General features: G+C 52.0%; 1 protein-coding gene across 42 annotated transcripts in view; it reads left to right on the plus strand.

The window, feature by feature from the left end:
* Positions 1–26,448, plus strand: part of LOC144610450 (calcium/calmodulin-dependent protein kinase type II subunit beta) — a 210,540-nt gene that overhangs the window by 91,254 nt on the left and 92,838 nt on the right. For 13 of the 42 annotated variants that reach the window (XM_078429134.1, XM_078429142.1, XM_078429141.1 and 10 more), the window contains exons 10-11: positions 3,291–3,389; positions 10,197–10,234. In XM_078429134.1, the coding sequence (XP_078285260.1) occupies positions 3,291–3,389; positions 10,197–10,234 (137 nt within the window). Of the gene's footprint in view, positions 1–3,290; positions 3,390–10,193; positions 10,235–25,692; positions 25,759–26,448 lie in introns of all 42 variants that reach the window. The other 29 variants (XM_078429165.1, XM_078429176.1, XM_078429171.1 and 26 more) reach the window with 5 other exon arrangements.

Below are 26,448 nucleotides of genomic sequence, written 5' to 3' on the forward strand. Positions count from 1 at the left end.
GGATTGCACCGAAGATTGACACAAAATGCTGGAGAAACTCAGCTGGACAGACAGTCTGAAGAAGGGTCTCGACCTGAAACGTCACCCATTATTTCTCTCCAGAGATGCTGCCTGTCCCGTGGAGTTACTCCAGCATTTTTGGTCTATCTGACGGGATAGGAAGACCTTTGAGGCAACGTATTACACCTACATTGTAAATCCTAACAGGATCACTAGAGATGTCATAGGAGTGCAAGTACATAGTTCCTTGAAAGGGAGGGAAAGACTTAAAGGGAACCTGAGGGGTATCTTTGTGTAAACTAGTGGGTGTGGGTGTGTGGAACGAGCTGCCGGAGGAAGTAGTTGAGGAAAGTGCTCTCGCAACGTTTAAGAAACATTTAGACAGGTATATGGATGGGACAGGTTTAGAGGGACATGGGCCAAATGCAGGCAGGTGGGACTGGTGTAGATGGGACATGTTGGGGAAATTGGGCCCGTTTCCACACTGTATGACTCCAATAGTTTAGCAAGAAAAGAAAGCAATATATCAGTGTTCCAGTGAAATTCTTGTTTTGCGTTCAGTGTAGGGGTGCCAACTGTCTCACTCCCAAATACGGGACAAGGTGACGTCACTGCCCCGCGCCCCACGTGACCTCACCCAGCCAGCGGCCACGTGCTCACACTCCACCAATGGTGGCCGCCCGGGCCAGGAGGCGGGTTGCTACGCAACCTCCATTAGGCGGCACCTGGGCCTCCGGACTTACACTGTCCGAACCTACACTGTCCGGGCCTACAGTGTCCGGGCAAATTTAGCCCAAAATACGGGATGTCCCTGCCAATACGGGACAGTTGGCAACCCTAGTTCAGTGACAGTTCAGTGACAATCCCTACCATTCATTGGGCATCATACTAAGTACAAGAGTGTAAGAAAGTAGATCACACTGAGTCCATGCCCAAGAATCACCGCGATTCAGGTGCCACCTTGTACCCTTCAAGTCCAAAGATTTTTTTAAAAAGCCAGCTGTGTTCAGCACTGGTGAGAGCACCACGCAGGGCTCTGGAGGTGTTTGTCATAAGGTCATAAAGAATAGTAGAATTAGACCATTCAGCCCATCAAATCTACTCTGCCATTCAATCATAGCCGATCTCTCTCTCCCTCTTAACCCCATTCTCCTCCCTTCTCCCCATTACGTCTGACACCCGTACTAATCAAGAATCTATCTATCTCTGCCTTAAAAATATCCACTGACTTGGCCTCCACAGCCTTCTGTGGCAAAGAATTCCACAGATTCACCACCCTCTGACTAAAGAAATTTCTCCTCATCTCCTTCCTAAAAGAACGTTCTTTAATACTGAGGCGTGCCCTCTGGTCCTGGACTCTCCCACTAGTGGATACATCCTCTCCACATCCACTCCATCCAAGCATTTCACTATTCTGTAAGTTTCAATGAGGTCCCCCCTCATTCTTCGAAACTCCAGCGAGTACAGGCCCAGTGCCAACAAACGCTGATCATAGATTAACCTACTCATTCCTGGGATTGCTCTTGTAATTCTTGTGTGTGCACACGGCACAGAGCAGCTGAGACTGCACCGCGCTGGGGCTCGAGGTGTTTTTTTAATCAAAACTAAATTTATTCAGTTATTTACCATAATATTTACAAACAAGAACAAGACCATTGTGCAAAAACTACCAAATATTCTTATTACTAAATATGTTGCAGTCCCAATAGACACAAAATGCTGGAGTAACTCAGCGGGACAGGCAGCATCTCTGGAGAGAGGGGATGGGTGACGTTTCGGGTCGAGACCCTTATTCAGACTGAGAGTCGGGGGAGAGGGAAACAGGGGATCTGTGGAAGGGTAAGGTGTGAAAACGAGAGATCAAAGCAGACGATGTCCAAGGAAATGTAGAATGGCTCATCGAAGGTAGACACAAAATGCTGGAGTAACTCAGCGGGACAGGCAGTATCTCTGGAGAGAAGGAATGGGTGACGTTTCGGGTCGAGACCCCCCTTCAGACTGATGTGTGAATCAGACTGATGTCTGATTACAATCCTGACTTGGCCTCCACAGCCTTCGTCCACGCAAGCAATGTCCACGGGCACCAGGTGGGATTTCCCGGGCAGTGCCCGGCGGTCCCGGCAATCCCACCCGGTGCCCCGGGACATTGCTTGTGTGGACGCGTGGCACAGGTCGGCTGAAACATCGTTGTGCCCGGGCTCAGTAGGTCTTTGTGTGGGCATGGCACGTAGCCGCGGAGACAGCAGCACGCCAGGGTCTGAAGGTGTCTGTTTCATAGTTTAAACCAATTATTTACAAAATTAAAATGCACAGCACAAAACAAAGCAAACAAAACTACCGCCATGATACAAACAGATTTTCTCAAGAACTGAATATTAAACAACTGATAATCCTTGTCACGGATACATTCCACCCCCGCGGTCCCGGAAATCCCCCAGGGCACGCGTGGACAGCGCGTGGTCACTCTCTAGTACCACCTGGGAGTGCACGTAACACTGGAAGAAGCCTGGCGCCGTGACTGCTCTGCAGGTGTCTGTGTAGGCACAGCAGAATGCCACTGAGCCAGCACTGTGCCAGGGCTCTCTGCAGGTGTGTGTGTGGGGATGTGTGGCACAGTGCCACTGAGCCAGCACCGTGCCAGGGAACTGCAGGTGTGTGTGTGGGGATGTGTGGCACTGGGACAGCACCGTGCCAGGGAACTTCAGGTGTGTGTGTGGGGATGAGTGCCACTGAGCCAGCACTGTGCCAGGGCTCTCTGCAAGTGTGTGTGTGGGGATGTGTGGCACAGTGCCACTGAGCCAGCACCGTGCCAGGGAACTGCAGGTGTGTGTGTGGGGATGTGTGGCACCACTGGAAAAAGTGTGTCGCCAGCAAGTGCCACCTGGGAGGGCGCTCAGCGTACAGGTATCACTGTCGGGTCCTGAGGCGGGCTCTGGAGGTGCCTGTGTGTGGGCAGGGCATGCCTGATACAGCTCTGCACCATGGTTCTGGAGGTGCATGTGTGTGGGGGCGCACAGTGCCACAGAGACAGCACCATGCAGGGCTCTGGAGGCATCCGTGTGGGCACCGCACGGCTGAAACTGCGCCGCACCTGGGCTCTGGCGGTGTGTGCGTGTGAGGTTGGGGACGCGGCGCCAGCACGGCTTCCCCCAGCGAGCGTAGCGTGCGATGGAGCGGTGCCGACTCTGTGTTGTTGCTGATGTGACACTTGCTCTCTCTCTCTCTCTCTCTCTCTCTCTCTCTCTCTCTCTCTCTCTCTCTCTCTCTCTCTCTCTGTTCGTACCCCACAGTGGGCAGGCAGACCACTGCGCCGGCCGCTATGACGGCCGCTGCCAGCGCCTCCATTGGTCTCGTTGAACAAGGTAGACGTGTGCGGGCCGACACAGCAGGTGGAGGGCATGCTCTGAACTAACGCTCTGCTTCCCTGCTTTGTGATGTCCTCCCCTCCGGCTCTGTTGTCTCCGCTGTTTCTATCCCTTTTAAACCAGCTAAGGCTTTGGGCAAAGCTTAAACATAAGCCATAAGACATAGGAGCAGAATTAGGCCATTCAGCCCATCGAGTCTACTCCGCCATTCAATCATGGCTGATCCATTTTCTCTCCCATCCCCATTCTCCTGCTTTAGAAACGTAGAAAATAGGTGCAGAAGGCCCTTCGAGCCAGCACCGCCATTCATTGTGATCATGGCTGATCATCCACAATCAGTAACCCGTGCCTGCCTTCTCCCCATATCCCTTGATTCCGCTAGCCCCTCGAGCTCTATCTGACTCTCTTTTAAATTCATCCAGTGAATTGGCTTCCACTGCCCTCTGTGGCAGAGAATTCCACAAATTCACAACTCTCTGGGTGAAAAGGTTTCTTCTCACCTCAGTTTTAAATGGCCTCACCTTTATTCTTAGACTGTGGCCCCTGGTTCTGGACTCCCCCAACATTGGGAACAATTTTCCTGCATCTAGCTTGTCCAGTCCTTTTATAATTTCATGCCTCACAATACGATTTCTCCCCATAACCCCTGAATCGCTTACTAATCAAGAATCTATCCATCTCCACTTTTAAAATACCGAATGACTTGGCCTCCACCACCATCTGTGGCAATGAATTCCACAGATTCACCATCCTTTGGCTAAAGAAATTCCTCCTTATCTTTCTAATGGTACGTCCTTTTATTCTGAGGCTGAGTCCTCTGGTCCTAGACTCTCCTGCGAGTGAGAGATCCCACATCCTCTCCATTTCCACTATATCCTGGCCTTCCTAGTCTGATCTAGGCCATCTTACACTAAAGCTGTTCAGAGTCAGTTTTCATACCATTTTCCAGGTGAATGGACACCAGTTAGATTCTGGGTATCAGGGTTCCTCCTGGTCCCAACCTGCAGCTGTTTGTGGTGACAATGGAGCTGATGTAGTCTTCTGGGAAAGTACGTAGACTGAGTAGTGAGGATCGAGCATAATGTTCCCACAGGTGTCTTTAGCTTGTTCACTGCGAGCCGCTGCCCCTTGTGACAGAGGGCTGCACGGCTGCAGCTCGGAGAGCCCGCAGGCCGTCAGTGCTGCAGCTAGCCGTATTCTGCCGCAGTTCCTCCCAGCTCCCGCCCCGACGGCCCCCCAAGAGGAGCGGCTAAAATGGCTGTGTGCCCCGTGGTAGCGCCCAGTGTGCAGTGTCTGTGTGTGCCTGGCGTTCTTCGGTTTGTGTTGTGTCTGACCTCCGTTGGTCCAAGATGTCCGTCGTGTTGGCTGCAGCCCAGTGCATCTGCCCCATTCTGCCCACGCCTCATGTCATTCCATGTACACCCTCGCCGGCACTGTGGCCTGGCCAGGATCAGGTGTTGGCGAATGTGTGTGTGTGTGCATGTGTGTAGCTGTGCGCGTGTGTATCTGTGTATATGTGGTGAGTGTGTGTGTCTGTGTGTATGTGGTGAGTGTGTATGTCTGTGTGTGTGTGGTGAGTGTGTGTGTCTGTGTGTGTGTGGTGAGTATGTGTCTGTGTGTGTGTGTGTGTGTGTGTATCTCTGCGTGTGTGTATGTGGTGTGTGTGTGTGTGTGTGCGCGTGTGTGCATGTGTGTATCTGTATGTGGTGAGTGTGTGTGTGTGTATATGGTATGTGTGTGTGTGTGTGTGTGTGTGTGCATGTGTGTATCTGTGTATGTGGTGAGTGTGTGTGTGTATATGGTATGTGTGTGTGGTGTGTGTGTGCGTGTGTGTATCTGTGTATGTGGTGAGTGTGTGTGTGTGTGTGTGTGTGTGTGAGTGTGTGTGTGTGTGTGTGTGGGGGGGGGGGGGTCTTGTCCGCTTGGTTGTCTACCAGTTCATCTGGGGGATGTTTTGGTGTTGCCTTTGCCCTCTGCAGTTCTCCCCACCACCTCTCTCAGCTCATTCTTACTGTGCCCGGGGCTGTCGGGGGACCACTGATGTGCATCTTTGAGAAGATCAGGCTCCCTGAGCAGATGCACACACATAGACACAGAGTGCCTGAGTAACTCAGCGGGTCAGGCAGCATCTCTGGGGAACATGGATAGGTGACGTTTTCTCTGTGCTGGCTCACCATGTATTATAGAAGGCAGCCTCACTGATACACACTCCATACACCGGGCCACGTGTCCCCATTAAACGCCACCTTCGGCGAGAGGAGAACGTTGACACACAGACAATTATAGGGGGCATTTCACCCCCCCCCCCCCCACCCTCACAGGGATCACAAGGTGCGGTAACACGACGCAGTCTCTGTTAGATATTCTGCTGCCATAAGTTGTGAATCGAAACAAAGGCTCTTCGGCCCACCGAGTCCGCACCGACCAATGATCACCCGTCCGTACCCCGGTTCTATCCCGCACACCGGGGACAATTTACAAAAGCCAATTAACCTACAAACCCGCACGTCTGTGCAATGTGGCAGGAAACCGGAGCACCCGGAGAGAACCCACGCAGTCAGGGGGAGAACATGCAAACTCGGGGCAGACAGCGCCCGTAGTCGGGGCCACACATGGTACAATCTGGCCCTTCGGCCCAACTTGCCCATGCCGACCACGATGCCCCACCTGGGCTAGTCCCATTTCTCTGCGTTTGGCCCACGTCCCTCTAAACCTTTCCTGTCCCTGCACCAGTTCGAGTGTCTTTGTACGGTCAAGTATACAACACTTTGATTGTTGGAGTAGCTCAGCGGGTCAGGCGGCATCTCTGGAGAGAAGGAATGGGTAACGTTTCGGGTCGAGGCCCTTCTTCAGACTGATATCAGGGGAGTGGGTGGGACTTTGCCTCTCCCCCTACGCACAGGGTGCCCAAAGATGTGGACGGTGGATGTGAAGTGCAGCCAGAAGGCAAGGAGCAGCCCCTTTAGGTATTGGAACAAGGGCTGCAACCTCACACACTCCATGCACACGTGGTACACAGACTCACACACTCCATGTACACATGGTACACAGACTCTTCCTGCCCGCAAAAGTGGCGGGCGGCTGGCGAGTCTGTGACCCGCGAGAGAAACAGGTAGCAGGGGACTCCTGGGTTCAGTAGCCTCCACCCCAGGTCCCCGAGCTAGAGGGGGAGAATCCCTGCGTAGAGGGACCCCACCGGGGGGCCCCCCCTCACTGCCAACAGGGAGCAGAGGCAGGTAGGGGTAAGAGTTCCCGGCCAGAGTTGGGAGGGGGGTGGGTTGAGAAGACACCATGGGAGAGCAGCGGAGGTGCATCTTCACCCGGCCGGCTGTTGTTGTGGCTGTGGGCTGTCGGAGGCTGTCCTTGCATCCTTGAGCCGTGAATGTTGCATGCCAGTGGGAGTGAGGGGGGGTGCATGGTGCATGCTGCATGCTGCCGCGGGCCTGCTTGTTCTGGGTTTGCCGTGTGTGTGGGACTGGGGAGGGGAGATGCATGATAGGAGTGTGTGAACGCGCTCTTCACGAGGTGCGCGGCAGGGACGTGTGCTCAGCACCATGCCTCTGACAAGCCGGCTGAACTCCAGTGCACTCAGTGACTGGTACAGCACGGAGACAGGCCCTTCGCCCCACTGAGTCCATGCCGGCCATCCATCACCAGTTCGCACCAGTTCTACGTTATCCCCCTTTCCCATCCACTCCCGACACACTCGGGGCAATTTACAGACAAACAAACCTACACGTGTGGGAGGAAACCGGAGCACCCGGAGGAAACCCACACGATCACAGGGACAACGTGCAAACTCCACACACACAGAGGTCAGGATTGAAGCCGGTCTCTAGCGCTGTGAGGCAGCAGTTCTATCAGCTGTGCTACTGTGCCACCCTCTCATTCATGCTGCCCCCCCCGCCTATTCTCATTCAAACGTAACTGGGAACAAGAACGAGATTGTGATTTAGTCATTTGCCCAAATATCACCTTATTAAAGAATCTCAAACCCCCTCACAGCCCTCTCCCTATAGGCCCATATCCCTCCAAACCTGTCCTATCCATGTACCTGTCTAACTGTTTCTTAAACGATGGGATAGTCCCAGCCTCAACTACCTCCTCTGGCAGCTCGTTCCATACGCCCACCACCCTTTGTGTGAAAAGGTTACCCCTCAGATTCCTATTAAATCTTTTCCCCTTCACCTTAAACCTAAGACCTCTGGTTCTCGATTCTCCTACTCTGGGCAAGTGAGTCTGTGCATCTACCCGATCTATTCCTCTCATGATTTTCTACACCTCTGTAAGATCACCCCTCATCCTCCTGCCTACTCAACCGCTGCCTCCAGCTCTCACCCTCGAGTCCTGTCGGCCGAGGCTGTTCGGAACTCATGCTCTGGAGGCACCTCCATGGGCAAGGCTTGTCAACCAGGGGACCTGTTCTGTCCGAGAGCCACAGGCGGGCGATGGTCTCGCCCTCTTGAGTGTTCGTGACCAACGGGTGGATGTAACTGGGCCACAGCACGTTGGTCTAACTGCATCGAGCATGGCACCTACCGGTGGGTCATCGTAACCACCGCAAGCTGTAGACTCGAGCGCCATTAAACACTGAGCAACTGGTGAAAGTTGGCCACTATCTGATTTAATTTCTCTCTCTCTTTCAATCCTCCTGTTTTTTCACTCTAACTCTACTTATTGCAAGGTAAGGCTTCCAGCTGGATTGTGCTTTTGTTACAGACTATGTCTTCCTCTGTTTATGTTGATTTGTGTATAACAGTAGAGGAGGATGGAGGTTTAAGAGTTAATGTGTACAGATTGCATCTTTAACCATCCTCCTCTACGACCCCTCTTTCTCTTTTTATTTGACTGTTCAGATGCAACTCCTCGTTAAACTGAGAGAAATGCATTGTGTTGAGTTTAAAGTCGTTTAGGTATCTGAAGATTGTCTTGTAGAAAGGGAGGCTGTGACAACGGTCTTTGAAACTGTGCTTTAAATTTGCCGTGTCTTCAAAGCTTTTAACCTTCAGTCTGACTCGATGTACAACGCACTGTGCCCTGGGGTTTAAGATCTGGGTTCTGCTAACACCAAGGTTTCTTGTAGTAAGAGAGGCCTCAGTCTTTGAATCAGTCTTTGAGTTTGCAGTGCCCTTTCAGTTTGCAGTGTCTTCAAAACTTTTGACCCCGTGTGCAACGCACTTAGGGTTGCCGACTGTCCCGTATTAGCCGGGACATCCCGTATTTTGGGCTAAATTGGTTTGTCCCGTACGGGACCCCCCTTGTCCCGTATTGGTAGGGTTGCCAACTTCCCCACTCCCAAATAAGGGACAAAGGGTGACCTCACCGCCCCGCGCCCCACGTGATCTCACCCAGCCAGCGGCCACGTGCTCCCGCTCCACCAATGGCGGCCGCCATTGGTGGAGCGGGAGCACGTGGCCGCTGGCTGGGTGAGGTCACGTGGGGCGCGGGGCGGTGACGTCGCCTTGTCCCGTATTTGGGAGTGAGGAAGTTGGCATCCCTATACCCACTGTGCCTGAGGATTAAGATCTGGCTTCTACGAACACCAAGAGAAATAAACTCCACTCCCCGGTACAATAACACCGCAGTTTATGTTGGGTTGTATCAAAGCTTACGAAGCTTTTGCACTGAGAGATTCCGAGATTCCCAAAAACCTTTTTCGTTTGGTTTAATTCAGAGATACAGCGTGGAATCCGTGCCAACCAGCACACACTTTGGCACTATCCTACACACACTAGGGACGATTTACAATTATACCAAGCCAATTAACCAACAAACCCGCACGTATTTGGAGGGTGGGACGAAACCTGGAGAAAACCCACGCAGGTCACAGGGAGTATGCCGGTTAATTGGCTTGGTAAATGTGAAAATTGTCCGTAGTGGGTGTTGGATAGTGTTAATGTGCGGGGATCGCTGGGCGGCGCAGACCCGGTGGGCCGAAGGGCCTGTTTCTGCACTGTATCTCTAAATCTAAAAAAATGTACAAACTCCGCACAGACAGCACCCGAAGTCAGGATGGAACCCGGGTCTCTGGCGCTGTGAGGCAGCAACTCTACCGCTGTGCCACCCCGAGCACAGAGACATTCCCTTCCCCCATCTGTCAGTGGCCTCTGGGCTTACGTTACTTGGCTCTCTCGTCCCCCCTCTTTTTTTTAAAAACAAAAATAATCAATTATTGCAATAATATACACAGTACAAAATACCAGACAAACCCACCACCATAATACAAAATTACCCAAATGCCTCGACAAATATTCTTAAATGTCGCACTCTTAAACAACTATGTCACAATGCTTGTCAAGGAAGCATTCCGCGGTGCCCAGCGGTCCCGGAAATCCCCCAGGGTGCCCGTGGATGGCGCGTGGTCCCTCTCTAGTACCAACCGGGCGCGGAGGTAACCCCGGCTTGGGCAGAGCCCTCTTCCGCCTGGCGCCGTGACTCGCGGACTGCCAGCTTGGCCAGGCCCAGGAGACACGCAACCCGACCAGGACATCTTCGGCCCCCCTACCCTCTCCCCTACACACAGGTTGTCTCGTTCCCCCCTCAGTGGGGTAGAGGTCTCCTTGGAGCGCCAGGGGCCATTTAGGGTGCCTGGCGCGCACTGGGGTGGGCAGTTGGGGGTCCCGGCTGTGCCGCAGGGGTGAGTGGGCAACGCTGCCTCGGGCACTTCCCGCTGCTGTGCTTCCTTCTCTGCCTACTGTGGGTGTGAGGGGCTGCATTGTAAACACCAAGGGTGGTGGTTGTAGTACACCCTGCCAACGCAGGCACCATGTTAATCCGTGTACCGACGCATGACACTAATTCTATCTCTTTTTCCTTTCCCTAACGCAGCAGCCAAAAGTTTACTAAACAAGAAGGTTGACGGAGTGAAGGTAGGTTTGCAATCATTCTCTCCCTTTCCTTCTCCTTGCGGTCAGCCAGCTTTTTACTTTTGCTTTAATTTGTAGCTTGAGTTTGCATTTTCTGGCTTCCGTTACCACCTGCTATCACAGTTGAACAATACAAGAGGGAACAAAGGTGCAAGGAATCGCGCGCGATGTTTCGATGCTCACGACGACGAGCAAATTGGAAACATAGAAACATTGAAAATAGGTGCAGGAGGAGGCCGTTCGGCCCCTCGAGCCAGCACCGCCATTCATTGCGATCATGGCTGAATCAACGGTTGCAAGCTGGGTTCGGCAACTCAGCTGCCGGTAACCCGGACCAAAGTCACCAGGGAGCGTCAAAGCAAAGGCTTTAACTCCAGACTCCTCCCTGCGTTCGTTAGGCTTTCCATTGACGCCCCACCTCTCCCAGAGGTACGTTTAACCTCGGGCTGCCAACTGTCCCGTATTAGCCGGGGCATCCCCGTATGTTGGGCTAAATTGGTTTGTCCCGTACGGGACCGCCCGATGCTTGTATTAGTAAGGCTGCCAACTTCCTAACTCCCAAAGAAGGGACAAAGGGCGACGTCACCGCCCCCGCGCCCCGCGTGACCTCACCCAGCCAGCGGCCACGTGCTCCCGCTCCACCAATGGCGGCCGCCATTGGTGGAGCAGGAGCACGTGGCCGCTGGCTGGGTGAGGTCACGCGGGGCGGTGACGTCACCCTTTGTCCCTTATTTGGGAGTCAGGAAGTTGGCAGCCCTAGTTTAACCTCTCCCCCACTCCATCCACACCACATCATGAACCCAGCACTGAGCTGAGGCACACCCCTCTTGACTAAAGACGGGTGCAGTCAAAGCGGACCCGTGTCACCAACGTAGACAGTGAGCATTAAAAACCGTTGGCATGCAATGGAGGTTGATGTTTCGTTAGACTCAAGAGATACAGTGTGGAAACAGGCCCTTCGTCCCACCGAGTCCGTGCCGGCCAGCGATCGCCTCGTACGCTAACGCTATCCCACACACCCTTCCAAGGACAATTTACACTACAAACCGAAGCCAGCTAACCTACAAACCTGTGCGGCTTTGGAGTGGTGGAGGAAACCAGAGCACCCGGAGAAAACCCACGCAGGTCACAGGGAGGATGTACAAATTCTGTTCAGACAGCACCCATAGCCAGGATTGAACCTGGGTCACTGTCGCTCACGGCTTTCCTTTCCACTGCTGATGGTGTGTTGGAGTGTAGACTGTTCTCTCTGACGTCGATGGTGTGGAAAGGGCTGAGGTAGCTTTATCTTCCCGCGGCTTGGCGCAGGTTATAGCGCCTTCTCCTTCCACCCGTCGACCAGTGTCTGGGGGATTGGGGGTGTGTGGGCACGGACTGGCCCTCAGTGCAAGCGAGCTTCGTTCACAGGGTCAATGCAAGGAAGTCCTACCTGAGCTTTCCCTTGAGCTGCTGTGCCACCGATATCCAGGGGAGTGGGGAGGAGTTCCAAGAGGGGGCAGGCACCCCTCGCGATGCCAAAGTCCGAGACCGATGTCCTGCCTCTGCCAAAGCAAAGAGCCTGAGCTAGCAGTGGGAGCTGGCCACTCGGCCCTTCAAACCTGGCTCCCTGCTGAGCCAGATCGTGGCCCATCTTCTGCCTCGGCATCGTTTCCCTGCCCTTACCCCCTCAACACTCCCCCCCCCCACCACCACCCCCCATTACCCCTTGAGTTCTCCCAATATCCAGAAATAGAGTCACACAATCACATAGCATGGAAACAGGCCCTTAGGCCCAACTTGCCCACACTGACCAACATGCCCCATTTACACCAGCCCCACCTGCCAGCGTTTGGTCCACATTCCCCCAACCCGATCCTATGCTTGTACCTGTCTAAACGTTTCTTGAACATTGTTATGGCTCCTGCCTCAGCCACCTCCTCCAGCAGCCCGTTCCATACACCTACCCCCCTCTGTTAAAAAGTTGCCTCTCAGCTTCCTCTTATATCTTTCCCCCTTCACCTTAAACATTTGTCCTCTGGTTCTCGATTCCCCTGCCCTGGGTAAAATGTTTCATACAGGAAATCAGTTGCCCGCGGTTTGGACTTTAGTCGGTGACCTTCAGGTTAGATGGATCCACAGATTCATGCCCTTTGAGTGAAGAGATTTCTCCTCATTTCATTCCAAATGGCTGACCTCTTATTTTACGACTCTGCTAACCTGATTCTTTATCCTCATCTCATCAACGCTCCCAAACCCTCAGAGGACTCTCGATAGTGCGAGGAGATCACCTTTTAATTTAGTTTAGAGATACAGCACGGTAACAGGCCCTTCGGCCCACCCCGAGCCTACGGCAACCATTGATCACCCGTTCACACGAGTTCAATGTTGACCCACTTTCTCATCCACCCCAACACACGAAGGACAATTTACAGAGGGCTAATTAACCCACAAACCTGCATCTCTTTGGGATGTGGGAGGAAAGCGCGTGCACCCGGAGTACGCGCAAGCTCCAAACACACACAGTACCCGATGTCAGGATGGAACCCCGATCTCTGGCGCCATGAGGCAGCGGCTCCACCCGCTCTGCCCCAAACAGCGGATAACAAAGGGGCAGCACCAGACATTGATGGTCTCGTTTGATATCAGTGCCGGTAAACTTTGTTTGCTGGCACTGCAATGAATGGGTTTGGTTCTGTGTGGAACAAGAATGACCTGTTGTAACCGGAGAAGTCTTCCAGCTTGTCTTGATGGCTGGGCACCTCCGGTAGAAAAGACCTCTGCCACTGTTATGGACAGTTGGACGTCGCCACAGGCACCGGTCGGTAGGTTGCTTGTCGACATGTTGTACGTGGCAGGCCCCGTTGATAAGTGGTCACGTTCAAAGATGCCCCTGGAGATCATCCCCAACCTCATTGTCCCCTCTGCTGCCTGCTAAATCTGGCTTCTGAAGCCTCTTGCTCTTGAGGCACCATCCGGGACTTGTGGCCAGAGGGAAACTCTGAGGGGCAGGGGCAAGCAAACGGAGCGGCCATATTGCAAATGTGCTCCGTTTTCACTGAGGCCTTTCCAAGAGAGAGGGTGTTGTAGGGATGGGGTTAAACAAGCAGGACAAAGTTGTCTGTCTAAGGGAATAGTGCTTCATTGCTTTACAAACATTTTGGTTTAACAATATCCATGACCAATTACGTCATGCTATTTGAACGAGTAGTAAAATCAGTAAACATCTCCAGTTCTTTAGTGACGAGCAATATATCGCACAATAGAACATTGGGAACAGTGGACACTTTGGAATCATTCATCTGCTCAGGCCAAATGCCCCGGCCCCTCGAGATTTTAGACAGACTTCAGAGATGCAGTGCGGAGACTGGCCCTTCGGCCCAGCGAGTCTGTGCGGACCACCGATCACCCCGTACACTGGCACCATCCTTACACACTAGGGGTAATTAACAATTTACCAAAGCCAATCAACCTACCAACCTGCACGTCTTTGGGATGTGGGAGGAATCCGGAGCACCCGGAGAAAATCCACGCGGTCACGGGGAGAACAGGGACAACTCTACCGCTGCGCCACCATGCCGCCCCTGCTGGAGGAGACACCAATAACCAGTGTCACACGGAGCACGGGACAGAAATTGGGAGCCTTGTGTCCTGGTGTCAGGACACCATCCTAGCCCTGGACATCAGTAAGATGAACGTGTTAGCTGCAGAACCATGGTCTCTGGCGTTGTAAGGCAACAACTCTACCGCCGCGCTACTGTGCCGCCCCAATGAGCCAGCGAGGATTGAAAGCATACATGGCTCTGCTCATGATCTCAGGCTGATGCTGACAGGGACAGGAGTGCCGGCTCACCCCTGGTTAACTCTGACGCAGCATAGAAGGGCAAGGGGGTGAGTTTTCATGGGGACAAATACATACCTCACTGGGGCAAAGGCCAGAGTGATTTATTGGCTGGGATTGCCGTTGTATTGTGGCATTTCTGTCAACAGTGCGGGCGCTGGCGAAGGAGAGAATCCATCGTTGATGCCCGTCTACATCTCACGCTTGGTGACGCTCTCCGTGTGACCGCGTGGGTCTTCCCCGTGTTCCTCTGTTTCCTCCCACATTCCAAAGGTTGACTGGCCTCTGTAAATTGTAAAGTGTCGCTAGTGTGCAGGATAGTGATAGAGTACAGGGTGGTCGCTGGTTGGCATGGACTCAGTGGGCCGAAGGGCCTGTTTCTGCGATGTAACTCTAAAGTCTCAACTAAATTCCAGAGGACATAGGTTTAAATTGAGGGGCGGAAGAGTAAGATTGAAGGGTAACTTTTATACACAAAGGGTGGTGGGTGTCTGGAATAGACAATAGACAATAGACAATAGGTGCAGGAGTAGGCCATTCGGCCCTTCGAGCCAGCACCACCATTCAATGTGATCATGGCTGATCATTCTCAATCAGTACCCCGTTCCTGCCTTCTCCCCATACCCCCTGACTCCGCTATCATTAAGAGCTCTATCTAGCTCTCTCTTGAATGCATTCAGAGAATTGGCCTCCACTCGGCACAATGAGCTGCCGGAGGAGGTAGTTGAGGCAGGTATTATCACAATGTTTAAGAAACATTTAAATAGGCACATGGATAGGATAGGGTTAGAGGGATATGGACCAAATGTAGGCTGCTGGGACTAGTGTAGGTGGGGCATGTTGGTCGGTGTGGGCAAGTTGGGCCGAAGGGCCTGTTTCTACACTGTTTCACTGAAGTCTAAAGTGTGATGGCAGAGTGAAAAGTTGGCTTGGTTTGCTGTGGTGTAAAGTATGTTTAGGTTCAGGTTTATTATTGTCATGTGTACCTAGATGCAGTGAAAAGCTTTGTTTTGCATTCTCTCCAATTAAATCAGATAATGCCACGCATAAATAAGTCAAACTCAAGTACAATAGGTAGAGCAAAGGGTGCAGAATGTAGTTCTCAGCATTGTAGCGCACCAGTTCCAGAGACAGTTCAATGTTCGCAATGGGGTAGAGGTGAATCGTACAGCACCCTAGATTATGGAAGGACCGTTCAGAAGCCTGATCACAGAGTGGAAGAAGCTGGTCCTGAGTTTGCTGGTGCAGCTAAGATGGCAGCCATTACAAAGCTCATATATTCTGCCCAGTCGTGGAGTGGAAAGAATTGAGAAAGGGATGTTATCCCCGGTGATATTTCAGCATGCAAAGTTGTTTAGTTGATTTGATTATTGTCACGTGTACCGAGGCATAATGAAAAGCTTTGTTTTGCATGATATCCAGTCAGTGGAAAGACTGATTACAATCAAGTCCTCACAGTGCACTGATACAGGATAAAGGATACAACTTATAGAGCAAGATACGGTAGCACGGTAGCACAGCGGTAGAGTTGCTGCTTTACAGCGAATGCAGCGCCGGAGACTCATGTTCGATCCTGACTACGGGTGCTGCACTGTAAGGAGTTTGTACGTTCTCCCCGTGATCTGCGTGGGTTTTCTCCGAGATCTTCGGTTTCCTCCCACACTCCAAAGACGTACAGGTATGTAGGTTAATTGGCTGGGTAAATGTTAAAAATTGTCCCTAGTGGGTGTAGGATAGTGTAAATGTACGGGGATCGCTGGGCGGCACGGACTTGGTGGGCCGAAAAGGCCTGTTTCCGGCTGTATATATATGATATGATATGATATGATAAGATAAAGTCCGATAAATTCCGATTAAAGGTTTCCAATGTGGTGGGTGGGAGGTCAGGACTGCTCTGTAGCAGGTGAGGACGGTTCAGTTGCCTGATAACAACGGAGATGAAACTGTCCCTGAATCCGGAGGTGTCTGTTTTCACACTTCTGTACCTCTTGCCTGATGGGAGAGGGGAGAAGAGGGTGTGACCAGGGTGAGATGGGTCCTTGATTATGCTGCTGCCATCTTTCTACAGAGCAAAATTCTTCCCGACAAAAATGCCAGTGAAGATAAGAACCAGTGAATATAACATGCCCACACCGACCAACATACCCCATCTACATTAGTCCCACCAACCTGAGAGGAATAGATCGGGTAGATGCACAGAGTCTTTTACCCAGAGTAGGGGAATCGAGGACCAGAGGACATAGGTTCAAGGTGAAGGCGAAAAGGTTTAATAGGAATCCGAGGGGTAACGTTTTCACCCAGAGGGTGGTGGGCGTTTGGAACAAGCTGCCAGAGGAGGTAGTTGAGGCTGGGACTATCCCATCATTTAAGAAACAGTTGGACAGGTACATGAATAGAACAGGTTTAGTGGGATATGGGCCAAATGCAGGCAGGTGGGACTAGTGTAGCTGGGACATTGTTGGCCGGTGTGGACGAGTTGGGCCGAAGGGCCTGTTTCCACACTGTATCAGTCTATGACTCTATGACCTGTGTTTGGCCTTTATGCATTTAAACCTATCCTATGCACGTACCTGTCTAATTGTTTCTTAAACGTTGCGATAGTCCCTGCCTCAACTACCTCTTCTGGTGGCTTGTTTCATGCAGCCACCACCCTTTGTGTGAAAAAGATTCCTATTAAATCTTTGCCCCTTCACCTTAAATCCATGTCCTCTGGTCCTCGATTCCCCCGTAAGATCACCCCTCATCCTCCTGTGCTCCAAGGAATAGAGCACCAGCCTACTCAACCTCTCCCTATAGCTCAGACCCTCGAGTCCTGGCAACACCCTTGTAAAACACTTCGTACATGGGAGTAACATGGAGAAATAAAATATTCATGTCAGAAGGAACATGCAAACCTTTCAGGGGGAAGTTAAACCCTTAAATAGAATTAATAAGCAGCTATTTTAGCTGCGTGGGTGACAACTACAGAATTCAAACTAGAGTTGCCGACTGTCCCGTATTAGTCAGGACATCCCGTATTTTGGGCTAAATTAGTTAGTCCCGTACGGGACCGCCCTTGTCCCGTATTAGTAGGGTTGCCAACTTCCTCACTCCCAAATACGGGACAAGGTGACGTCACCTTAGGAAGTTGGCAACCCTAATTCAAATTGTAGACGGTTTCACTTTCGCTTCACGGAGCAACAGGGAAAACGGGATGAAGACCTTTCCCAGCGTTAGACAAATCCCGGGCCCAGTCTGAGGACAGACTCAAATGGCCAGTTTAGTTTAACTTGGTTAGTTCAGGTCAGAGATCCGGGGAGGGAAAAGGTCCTTCGGCCCACCGAGTCCACGCCGATCATTGATCACGTGTTCACATGCTAGCTCTATGTTATCCCACGTACTCACTACCTACACACCATGGGCAATTACAATCAACCTGCAAACCCACACGTCTTTGGGATTTAGGAGGAAACCGGAGCAGCCGGAGGAAACACACGGGGTTTACAGGGAGAACTCCACACGGACAGTACCAAAGCTGGGATCAACCCCGGGGCAGCAGCTCTACCCGCTGCACCAGTCAACGGAGTTAATATGCCGCCCGGTGTGATGGTGCAGTTGGATTGCCCTCTGTATTTACTGCAGGCCGTGAGCCTGGGTGTGGCACTAGCCCAGCCGGCTATGGTCTGTGCCAGGGTGGCCCGGTGAGGGCACAGTAACCGTACAGCTGTGTGACACTGGGCACTGTGAGCAAACTTTAACATGGGTTTAACCTGGGCAGCTGCTGGTGAACTGATGGACCCATCCTGCCCCAGGACAGTACAGCGCTGGAACAGACCATTCGGCCCACAATGCCCATACCGAACATGATGCCCACATTATACGGCTGGTATTTCAGCAGTCATTTGCAAAAGCAACTTTGACTTACACCTACCTGTTGGCAGATCCAGAGACAAAGGATAATAACATCATCAATCCAGTTCTCAAAGGGTCAGCAGAAACTTCCAATTCACGAGCTGGGCACAAAACTACTCCACACACTCCCTGCGCGTTCAGTTCAGTTCAGTGTATTGTCACGTGTACCGAGGTACAGTGAAAAGCTTTTGTTCCGTGCTATCCAGCCAACGGAAAGACAATACATGATTCCAATCGATCCATTTATAGTGCGTAGATGACACATGATAAGGGAATAACGATAGTGCAAGGTAAAGCCAGCAAAGTCCAAACAAGGATAGTCCGAGGGTCACCAATGGGCAGGATAGTAGCTCAGCATTGCCCTCTGGTTGTGGTAGGATGGTTCAGTTGCCTGATACCAGCTGGGAAGAAACTGTCCCTGAATCTGGAGGTGTGCGTTTTCACACTTCTACACCTTTTGCCCGATGGGAGAGGGGAGTGGGAGCAGGGACAGTGGAGCATGTTCCATATCCCTGCATATCCATGTTCCTATCTATAAATCCTCTTAAATGTCACTATGATATCTGCTTCCACCACCACTCCTAGCAGAACGTTCCAGGCCCCCACCTCCCTCTGTGTAAAAAGGTTTTCCCCGCACATCTATCTATATATTACGAAAACTCTCATCTTGCTGCACTCACCATTGGCCTGCGGTTCAAATGGTTCTTATATTTCAAAAGTTTTTCACTTTTTAAACTTTAAAAATCACCTTTTTAAAGTTTCCCCTTTTCCACTGACCATGGCCATCAGCTGCGTTCGACGTCAAAATGGGACCCGCCCGAGTGCCGGGAATGGCAGCCAATGGGGTGGGGGTGTCCAAGATGGCCGCTGGGGGGGGGAGGGGCGGAACCCGCCCGAGTGACAGGAGCGGCGGCCAATGGGGGGAGGGGGGCATCTTCCCGCTCAAAGCAACGGCCGGCGATGTCGAGCTGTCGCTGCTGCTGGGCCGTCCAGAGAGGCCCGCGGGAGAGTTTTGAACCCACCTGGTCCACGCCCGGCTGGTCTCCTTTAAACTTTGCCCCTCTCACCTAACAGCTATGCCCTCTGATCTTTCATACTTCCACCCTGAGAGAAAGGTTCTGACTGTCTACTTTACCAATGCCTCTCATGATTTCATATAGTCTATCTGGATCATGCAAGTAATAGAGTCTCACAGTAGGAAAGAAAACTGCAGATGCTGGTTTTAATCGAAGGTAGACACAAAATGCTGGAGTAACTCAGCGGGTCAGGCAACATCTCTAGAGAGCAGGAATGGGTGACGTTTCGGGTCGAGACCCTTCTTCAGACTGATGTCAGGGGAGGGGGCGAGACTTTGTCTCGACCCGAAACGTCACCCATTCCATCTCTCCAGTAATGCTGCCTGACCCGCTGAGTTACTCCAGCATTTTGTGTCTACCTTTAATAGAGTCTCATGTTGTATTTCAAAAGGGCCAGTTTGATGTGATGGACCCATTGTTAGCTGCAGAGAGCTGTAAATGCAGTCCACGTATTTAAAATGTTTAATGGATCTGACGGTCATGGTGGAATATGCGCATCAGTTAGCAAAACTGCTCGCACCCTTGAGGTCCGCGGCCTTGTGGCTGCATTGGTGCTGATGCACCGGTGCTGATGCATGTTTGCTGATGCAGTGGGGTGAACGCCGCAGCCACCACGTCAACTAACCAGCCGTGCAACTCCTGCACCAACCCTGGCACCAGATTGGGCAGTGGCCGCAGGAGATGAGATCCCGCTGCATGTGTTGCAGAACAAGGCCGTACGCATGTTTCCAAGGCAGGAATGCATCTAGTCGCTGGCATTAACCGTGTGTGTAGGAAAAAAACTGCAGATGCTGGTTTAAATCGAAGGTAGACACAAAATGCTGGAGTAACTCAGCGGGACAGGCAGCATCTCGGGAGAGAAGGAATGGGCAACGTTTCAGGTCGAGACCCTTCGTCGGACTGAAGATGGGTCTTGACCCGAAACGTCATCCATTCCTTCTCTCCAGAGATGCTGCCTGACCCGCTGAGTTACTCCAGCATTTTGGCATTAACCATGCTCTGTGGTGATGTTTCTGTATTGTACAGTAGACACAAAATGCTGGAGTAACTCAGCGGGACAGGCAGCATCTCGGTATATTGTACCCTGCCTCACAGATTAGTTCCATTGACTGAACCAGACTGTATGTCAGAGTAGAGCACAACACGCTGATGTAAGTACACTATAGTATGTTCAGCACACCAGCGGGGAATTTGGCTTTAGTTTAGTTTAGAAATACAGCATGGAAACAGGCCCTTCAGCCCACCAAGTCAATGCCGACCATCGATCGCCCGTTCACATTAGTTCTGTGTTAACACACTCTCCCATCCACTCCCTACACACTTACAGAGGGCTAATTGACCTACAAACCCCTTACGTCTGGGATGTGAGAGGACCCGGAGGGAACCCACACGGTCATGGGGACAACGTACAAACTCCATACAGACAGCACCCGTAGTCAGGATCGAACCCGGGTCTCTGGTGCTGTGAGGCAGCGGCTCTACCCGCTGCATCACCGGTCCGCACAAGAATCCTCAGGCTCGTGTTTAGGGTGTTATTTACAAGCTCTGGGTTGAGTTGCCAACATGGACTTGGCCGTTTGGGCTGGCCGCTAGTTATTCCTACTCCATGGACGCTTTGTTTTGGAATGTTGGGAGTCCCTGGCATTTGGCTGGAAGGTCCACTTGCTGGGACGTCAATGAGGAACTGCAGCCGAGCTGTGTGAAGTCGCAGAGGTGCTCTGCCTCTAGCTGAGGCAGTTTGCTGGGGTCTTGCCCCGTGAGGCCCGTCAGATGTTGCTCTCCCTGTGATCGAGGATCTGCACCATCTCACGTGCAGGATGGGTCGGTGGGACAACAGGCTTTGCAGTTGCCGCGGCTCCAAGCAAAAGATACGGCCGTTACTCTTAAACCAGAAATGCAGCTCAGTTCCTTACAGAGAAAAGGACACAAAGTGCTGGAGAAACTCAGCGGGTCAGGCAGCATCTCTGGAGAACATGGATAGGTGACGTTTCACAGAGTGCTGGAGTAACTCAGCGGGTCAGGCAGCATCTCTGGGGAACATGGATAGGTGACGTTTCACAGAGTGCTGGAGAAACTCAGCGGGTCAGGCAGCATCTCTGGAGAACATGGATAAGTGACGTTTCACAGAGTGCTGGAGTAACTCAGCGGGTCAGGCAGCATCTCTGGAGAACATGGATAGGTGACGTTTCACAGAGTGCTAGAATAACCCAGCGGGTCAGGCATCATCTCTGGAGTAACGGACAGGTGACGCCTCCAGGTCAAGACCCCTATTCAGATCCGAAACGTCACCTATCCATGTTCTCCAGAGATGCTGCCTGACCCGCTGAGTTACTCCAGCTCTCTGTGAAGCGTCACCTATCCATGTTCTCCAGAGATGCAGCCCGAGTTACTCCAGCACGTTGTGCCTTGTTCTGTAGAGCAGGACCTGGAGTTCCTTGTTGCCACATCTCTTTTCCCAGAGCCCTTGGATAGGTTACTTAAGGAAGGAACTAGGTTTATCAAAACGGCGGGTCATGTAGCATCTTTGGAGAAAAAGGATGGGCGACGTTTCGATTCGGGAATCTGAAGAAACTCCCGAGCCGAAGTGGCACCCACACGTTTTCTCCAGAGAAGCTGCTTATCCCGCTGTGTTACTCCAGCATTTTTTACCTATCTTTGGTATAAACCAGCGCCTGTAATTCTTTGCTTCTCGATGCAGCAAGAACTGCTGTGCTGCCCTCTGAAAAGTAAATGGAGGTGGAGGTCCACAGGTAGCAGGGATCCTGCACTAGATTCCTCGAGGGTTGGACGTTCATGAACCCTGCAGGAAAAAAACTGCAGATGCTAGTTTAAATTGAAGGTTGACACAAAATGCTGGAGTAACTCAGCGGGTCAGGCAGCATCTCGAAAGAGAAGGAATGGGTGATGTTTCGGGTTGAGACCCTTCTTCGGATTGATGTCAGGGGAAGGGGCGGGACTTTGACCCGAAACGTCATCCATTCCTTCTCCCCCGAGATGCTGCCTGCCCCGCTGAGTTACTCCAGCATTTTATATCTACCTTCTTGAAAACTGTCCTGTGGGTCCTGCTGGAGTGGGATTTATCTCTCATTTCCTCTGCTCCTTTACCCAACTTAAAGTGGGGCTGCTTCTTGATCTCACTTGCAATCAACCAAGTCAGGCAGAGATAGATACAAGTCCTGGAGTAACTCAGCGGGCCAGGCAGCATCTCTGGCGAACATGGATAGAATCAAGTGCTGGAGTAACTCAGCGGGTTAGGCAGCATCTGTGGAGAACATGGATAGGTGACGTTACACAGAGTGCTGGAGTAACTCAGCGGGTCAGGCAGCATCTCTGGAGACCATGGATAGGTGACGTTACACAGAGTGCTGGAGTAACTCAGCGGGTCAGACAGCATCTCTGGAGAACATGGACAGACACAAGTGCTGGAGTAACTCAACAGATCAGGCAGCATCTCTGGAGAACATGGATAGGTGACGTTTCACAGAGTGCTGGAGTAACTCAGCGGGTCAGGCAGCATCTCTGGAGAACATGGATAGGTGATGTTTTGGGTCGAGACCCTTCTTCAGGCTTGGAGCAACAGGAGAGCAGCAGCAATGACCAACTATAGCATCTGCAGTTCCTTGCATCTGGGTCTGCATCTCTCCAGTCCACAACTCAGCCAGGTGTCCCGTGAGTTCAGTTTCTCTGCCCTCTGTCTGGACAGGGAGTCACAGTACACTCTGGGTTGTAACCCAAGCAAAGTGTAGATGAGGTAGAGGCGAGAGACAGCCGATGCCGGAACCCTGCCAGCATTAAGGAACTCAACGGGCCAGGCAGCATCTGGGGAGGGAGTGGACATGCCATGTTGTGGGTGGGAACTTCTTCAGACTGAGCAAGCTGGGTAGGAGAGGTGAGGGTGGGGTAAAGCCTGGCCGCCGGTAGCTGGGTGATGTAGTGCCTTCTGGAGAGCATGACTTCAATGCAGAGCATGTGTGTACTCTGACATGTTTGCAGTGGAACGACACAAGACTTAACACCAGTGACTTCCATTTCATTTGCAGGTTTTGGATCCAGCCAGGGCAGTAATGCTAGTGTGTTACATGTTGCAGATTGCCACTGCTACCTTCCAACTACGGTGTCACTGTTGTGAGGGTGTAGTCCTCCCTCACTTCCCCTTGTCTAGAGTGTCTCAAATCCTCGTCCCCATCACTTACTGACACACTCTGCCCCTCAGGGTCTGCTCCTCCCCTCATTCAAACCCCGTCTCGAATGGTCAGTGTGCCCCTCATCCCTCTCCCTCTCCCTCTAATCAACAGTCCTCATCCCTCTCTCCCTCCCTCTAACCAATACCTTTCATCCCTCTCTCCCTCCCTCTAACCAACACTCCTCACCTCTCTCCCTCTAATCAAAACCCCTCATCCCTCTCTCCCCCCTTCTCTAACCAGCACCCCTCATCCCTCTCTCCCTCCCTCTAACTGACACCTCTCATCCCTCTCTCCCTCCCTCTCTCACCAATACCCCTCATCCCTCTCTCCCTCCCTCTAATCAAAACCCCTCATCCCTCTCTCCCCCTTCTCTAACCAACAAACCTCATCCCTCTCTCCCTCCCTCTCTCCCTCCCTCTCTCACCAGCACTCCTCATCCCTCTCTCCCTCCCTCTAACCAACACCCCTCATCCCTCTCTCCCTCCCTCTAACTGACACCTCTCATCCCTCTCTCCCTCCCTCTAACCAATACCCCTCATCCCTCTCTCTCTCCCTCTAATCAAAACCCCTCATCCCTCTCTCCCCCTTCTCTAACCAACAAACCTCATCCCTCTCTCCCTCCCTCTCTCCCTTCCTCTCTCACCAGCACCCCTCATCCCTCTCTCCCTCCCTCTAACCAACACCCCTCATCCCTCTCTCCCTCCCTCTAACTGACACCTCTCTTCCCTCTCTCCCTCCCTCTAACCAATAACCCTCATCCCTCTCTCCTCCATTCTCTAACCAGCACCACTCATCCCTCTTTCCCTCTCCCTCTACAACCAACACCCCTCATTCCACTCTCCCCCTTCCTCAAGTTTCCCTGGATGAACAGTCAGAGATCTGGACCCCGTAGAGTCACAGCAGAGAGACAGGCCCTTCGGCCCATCGGGTCCGCTCAGACCACGCGTCCAAACCCTTTCTACATTAATCCATCGTCTTTTTTATTTTACCATCAACTCCGCGCAATGATTCCATCGCTCTACCGCGCAACAGAGGCGATGAACCTGCAAACCCGCACGAGGAAACCCCACGCAGTTACAGGGAGAACGTGCAAACTCCACACAGGCAGACAGGCAGAACCCGAGGTCGGCATCGAACCCGGGTCCCCATCTCGAGGCCCGAGGCAGGGGCTCAATAGACAATAGACAATAGGTGCAGGAGGAGGCCATTTGGCCCTTCGAGCCAGCACCCCCATTCAATGTGATCATGGCTGATCATTCTCAATCAGTACCCCGTTCCTGCCTTCTCCCCATACCCCCTGACTCCGCTATCCTTAAGAGCTCTATCTAGCTCTCTCTTGAATGCATTCAGAGAATTGGCCTCCACTGCCTTCTGAGGCAGAGAATTCCACAGATTCACAACTCTCTGACTGAAAAAGTTTTTCCTCATCTCAGTTCTAAATGGTCTACCCCTTATTCTTAAACTGTGGCCCCTGGTTCTGGACTCCCCCAACATTGGGAACATGTTTCCTGCCTCTAATGTGTCCAACCCCTTAAGTTCGAAGCCCGCCACAGCCTCTGGGGAATTTAAACTCAATAAGTAAACCTGAAATGTTTGCAATTGCATTGCCATTAAAAAAAAAACCTCGCCCTTTGCTTACTCTCTGTCATGGTCTACCATCCTTCCCCAAAATCTACCGTCCTTCTCCAGCCTGGCCCCACCAATGCTGTGATCATTAGATGCTGCAGATATTCCCAGCAACGCCGCTCCCCATTAAATACAAAGCCACTGCTCTCTTCCACCGTCCCAACCTCTGGCCACGAGGAACGCTGCCTGTATAACCGGACTCCTGCCTTCCCCCAGCTCCAAAGACCAGAGGAATTCAGTCACTCTGGCGCCCAGCTTCCTGCTCACTTCTTAGTCTAGTTTAGTTTAGTTTAGTTTAAGGGAACCACTCGTGTAATTTTCTTTTTGCTGGAATGGTTTCAAATTAATTGTATGTGTTGTTGAGAATATTTTCCAAAAGTGTATCTGCTTCCAGGGATTAATCCACTGGTGACTTGTGATTGTGGAAGGATTTGCAGGGACCAGTTTCCTCTGGGGTTTTTTTTTTCTCTGCAAAGCTTCGTGCGCATTTGCGGACAGACACCTGGGCAACAATTGGCACTTGTCTTGAGGACAAACAAAAAGTTGACTGATTCTCCGCCGGCCTGCGTGCTGTCTGCTGACAGCGATCGCCGTGGGAGGGGGAAGGGGAAGGGTAACAAACGCCCTGTATTTTCGGGTTGGGGGGGCATGGAGCGGAGGTGAGATGCCTCCCTCAAGAACGGGAGGGAATCGGGGGGGGGGGGGGGTGAGATGAGGGACGAAAGGTGGAGGGAGGGTGAGCCAAGAGTCCAACAGTGACACTTCCTTCCCAGTCCCCTGTCTTAACATCAGTGGATTGATCCCTGGATTTGAAGATGTGCGAGCGAGATACATTAATGACACTAATACTTCGGTGACTGGTTTCAGAGAAGTATAACGTTAACACACAACACAGCATCAAACCCATTTGGAAGTACAGAGAGAGTGATAAAGGTACACAAAGCAACATCAGGACCATCCTTGCATTGTGCATGAACTTCTACCCTTTCTGTGATAACCCTGATTTGAACAAATCCTTTGGTCATCCATTTTGTACTGAGAATTATTGTTTGTTTCTCGTTGGGGGTCGAGAGGGAGGGTGGGGGGGGGGGGGGGGGGGGGGAGGGAGGGAGGATGCCGTTCAGAGCTTGGTATTGTTCACCTGTGTGGTAGGGGTTTCTATATTCCACCCTGTAGTCTTGATTTCTCTCTTGCTCTTCCTTTTGACAGCACTCTTCCTCTTCCTTTTGACAGCACTCTTCCTCTTCCTTTTGACTCCTTGTTTTAATTTGCTGATTGTCTAACCAGTCTGTGTCTCACTGTCCCATTAGTCGGTGGGACGGTGGGGGAACCAAGGGGGACATGCACTTCTGGATCGAAACGCCCACTTTGTCTTTGTATCCCAAGGCAGCACCTCAGCACCTACAGGGAAGTGCACCTCAGTTAGTTTAATTTATCATCACAGGTACCAAGGTGGAGTGAAAAGCTTTTCAAGTCATACAGCTTGGAAACAGGACCCACGCTGACCAACATGTCCCAGCTACACTAGTCCCACCTGCCTGCCTTTGGCCCATATCCCTCTAAACCTGCCCTATCCATGTACCAGCCTAACTGTTTCTTAAACGTTGCGATAGTCCCTGCCTC

This window comes from Rhinoraja longicauda, chromosome 36, assembly GCF_053455715.1.
Source record: "Rhinoraja longicauda isolate Sanriku21f chromosome 36, sRhiLon1.1, whole genome shotgun sequence".
In the NCBI taxonomy this organism is placed as follows: domain Eukaryota; kingdom Metazoa; phylum Chordata; class Chondrichthyes; order Rajiformes; family Arhynchobatidae; genus Rhinoraja; species Rhinoraja longicauda.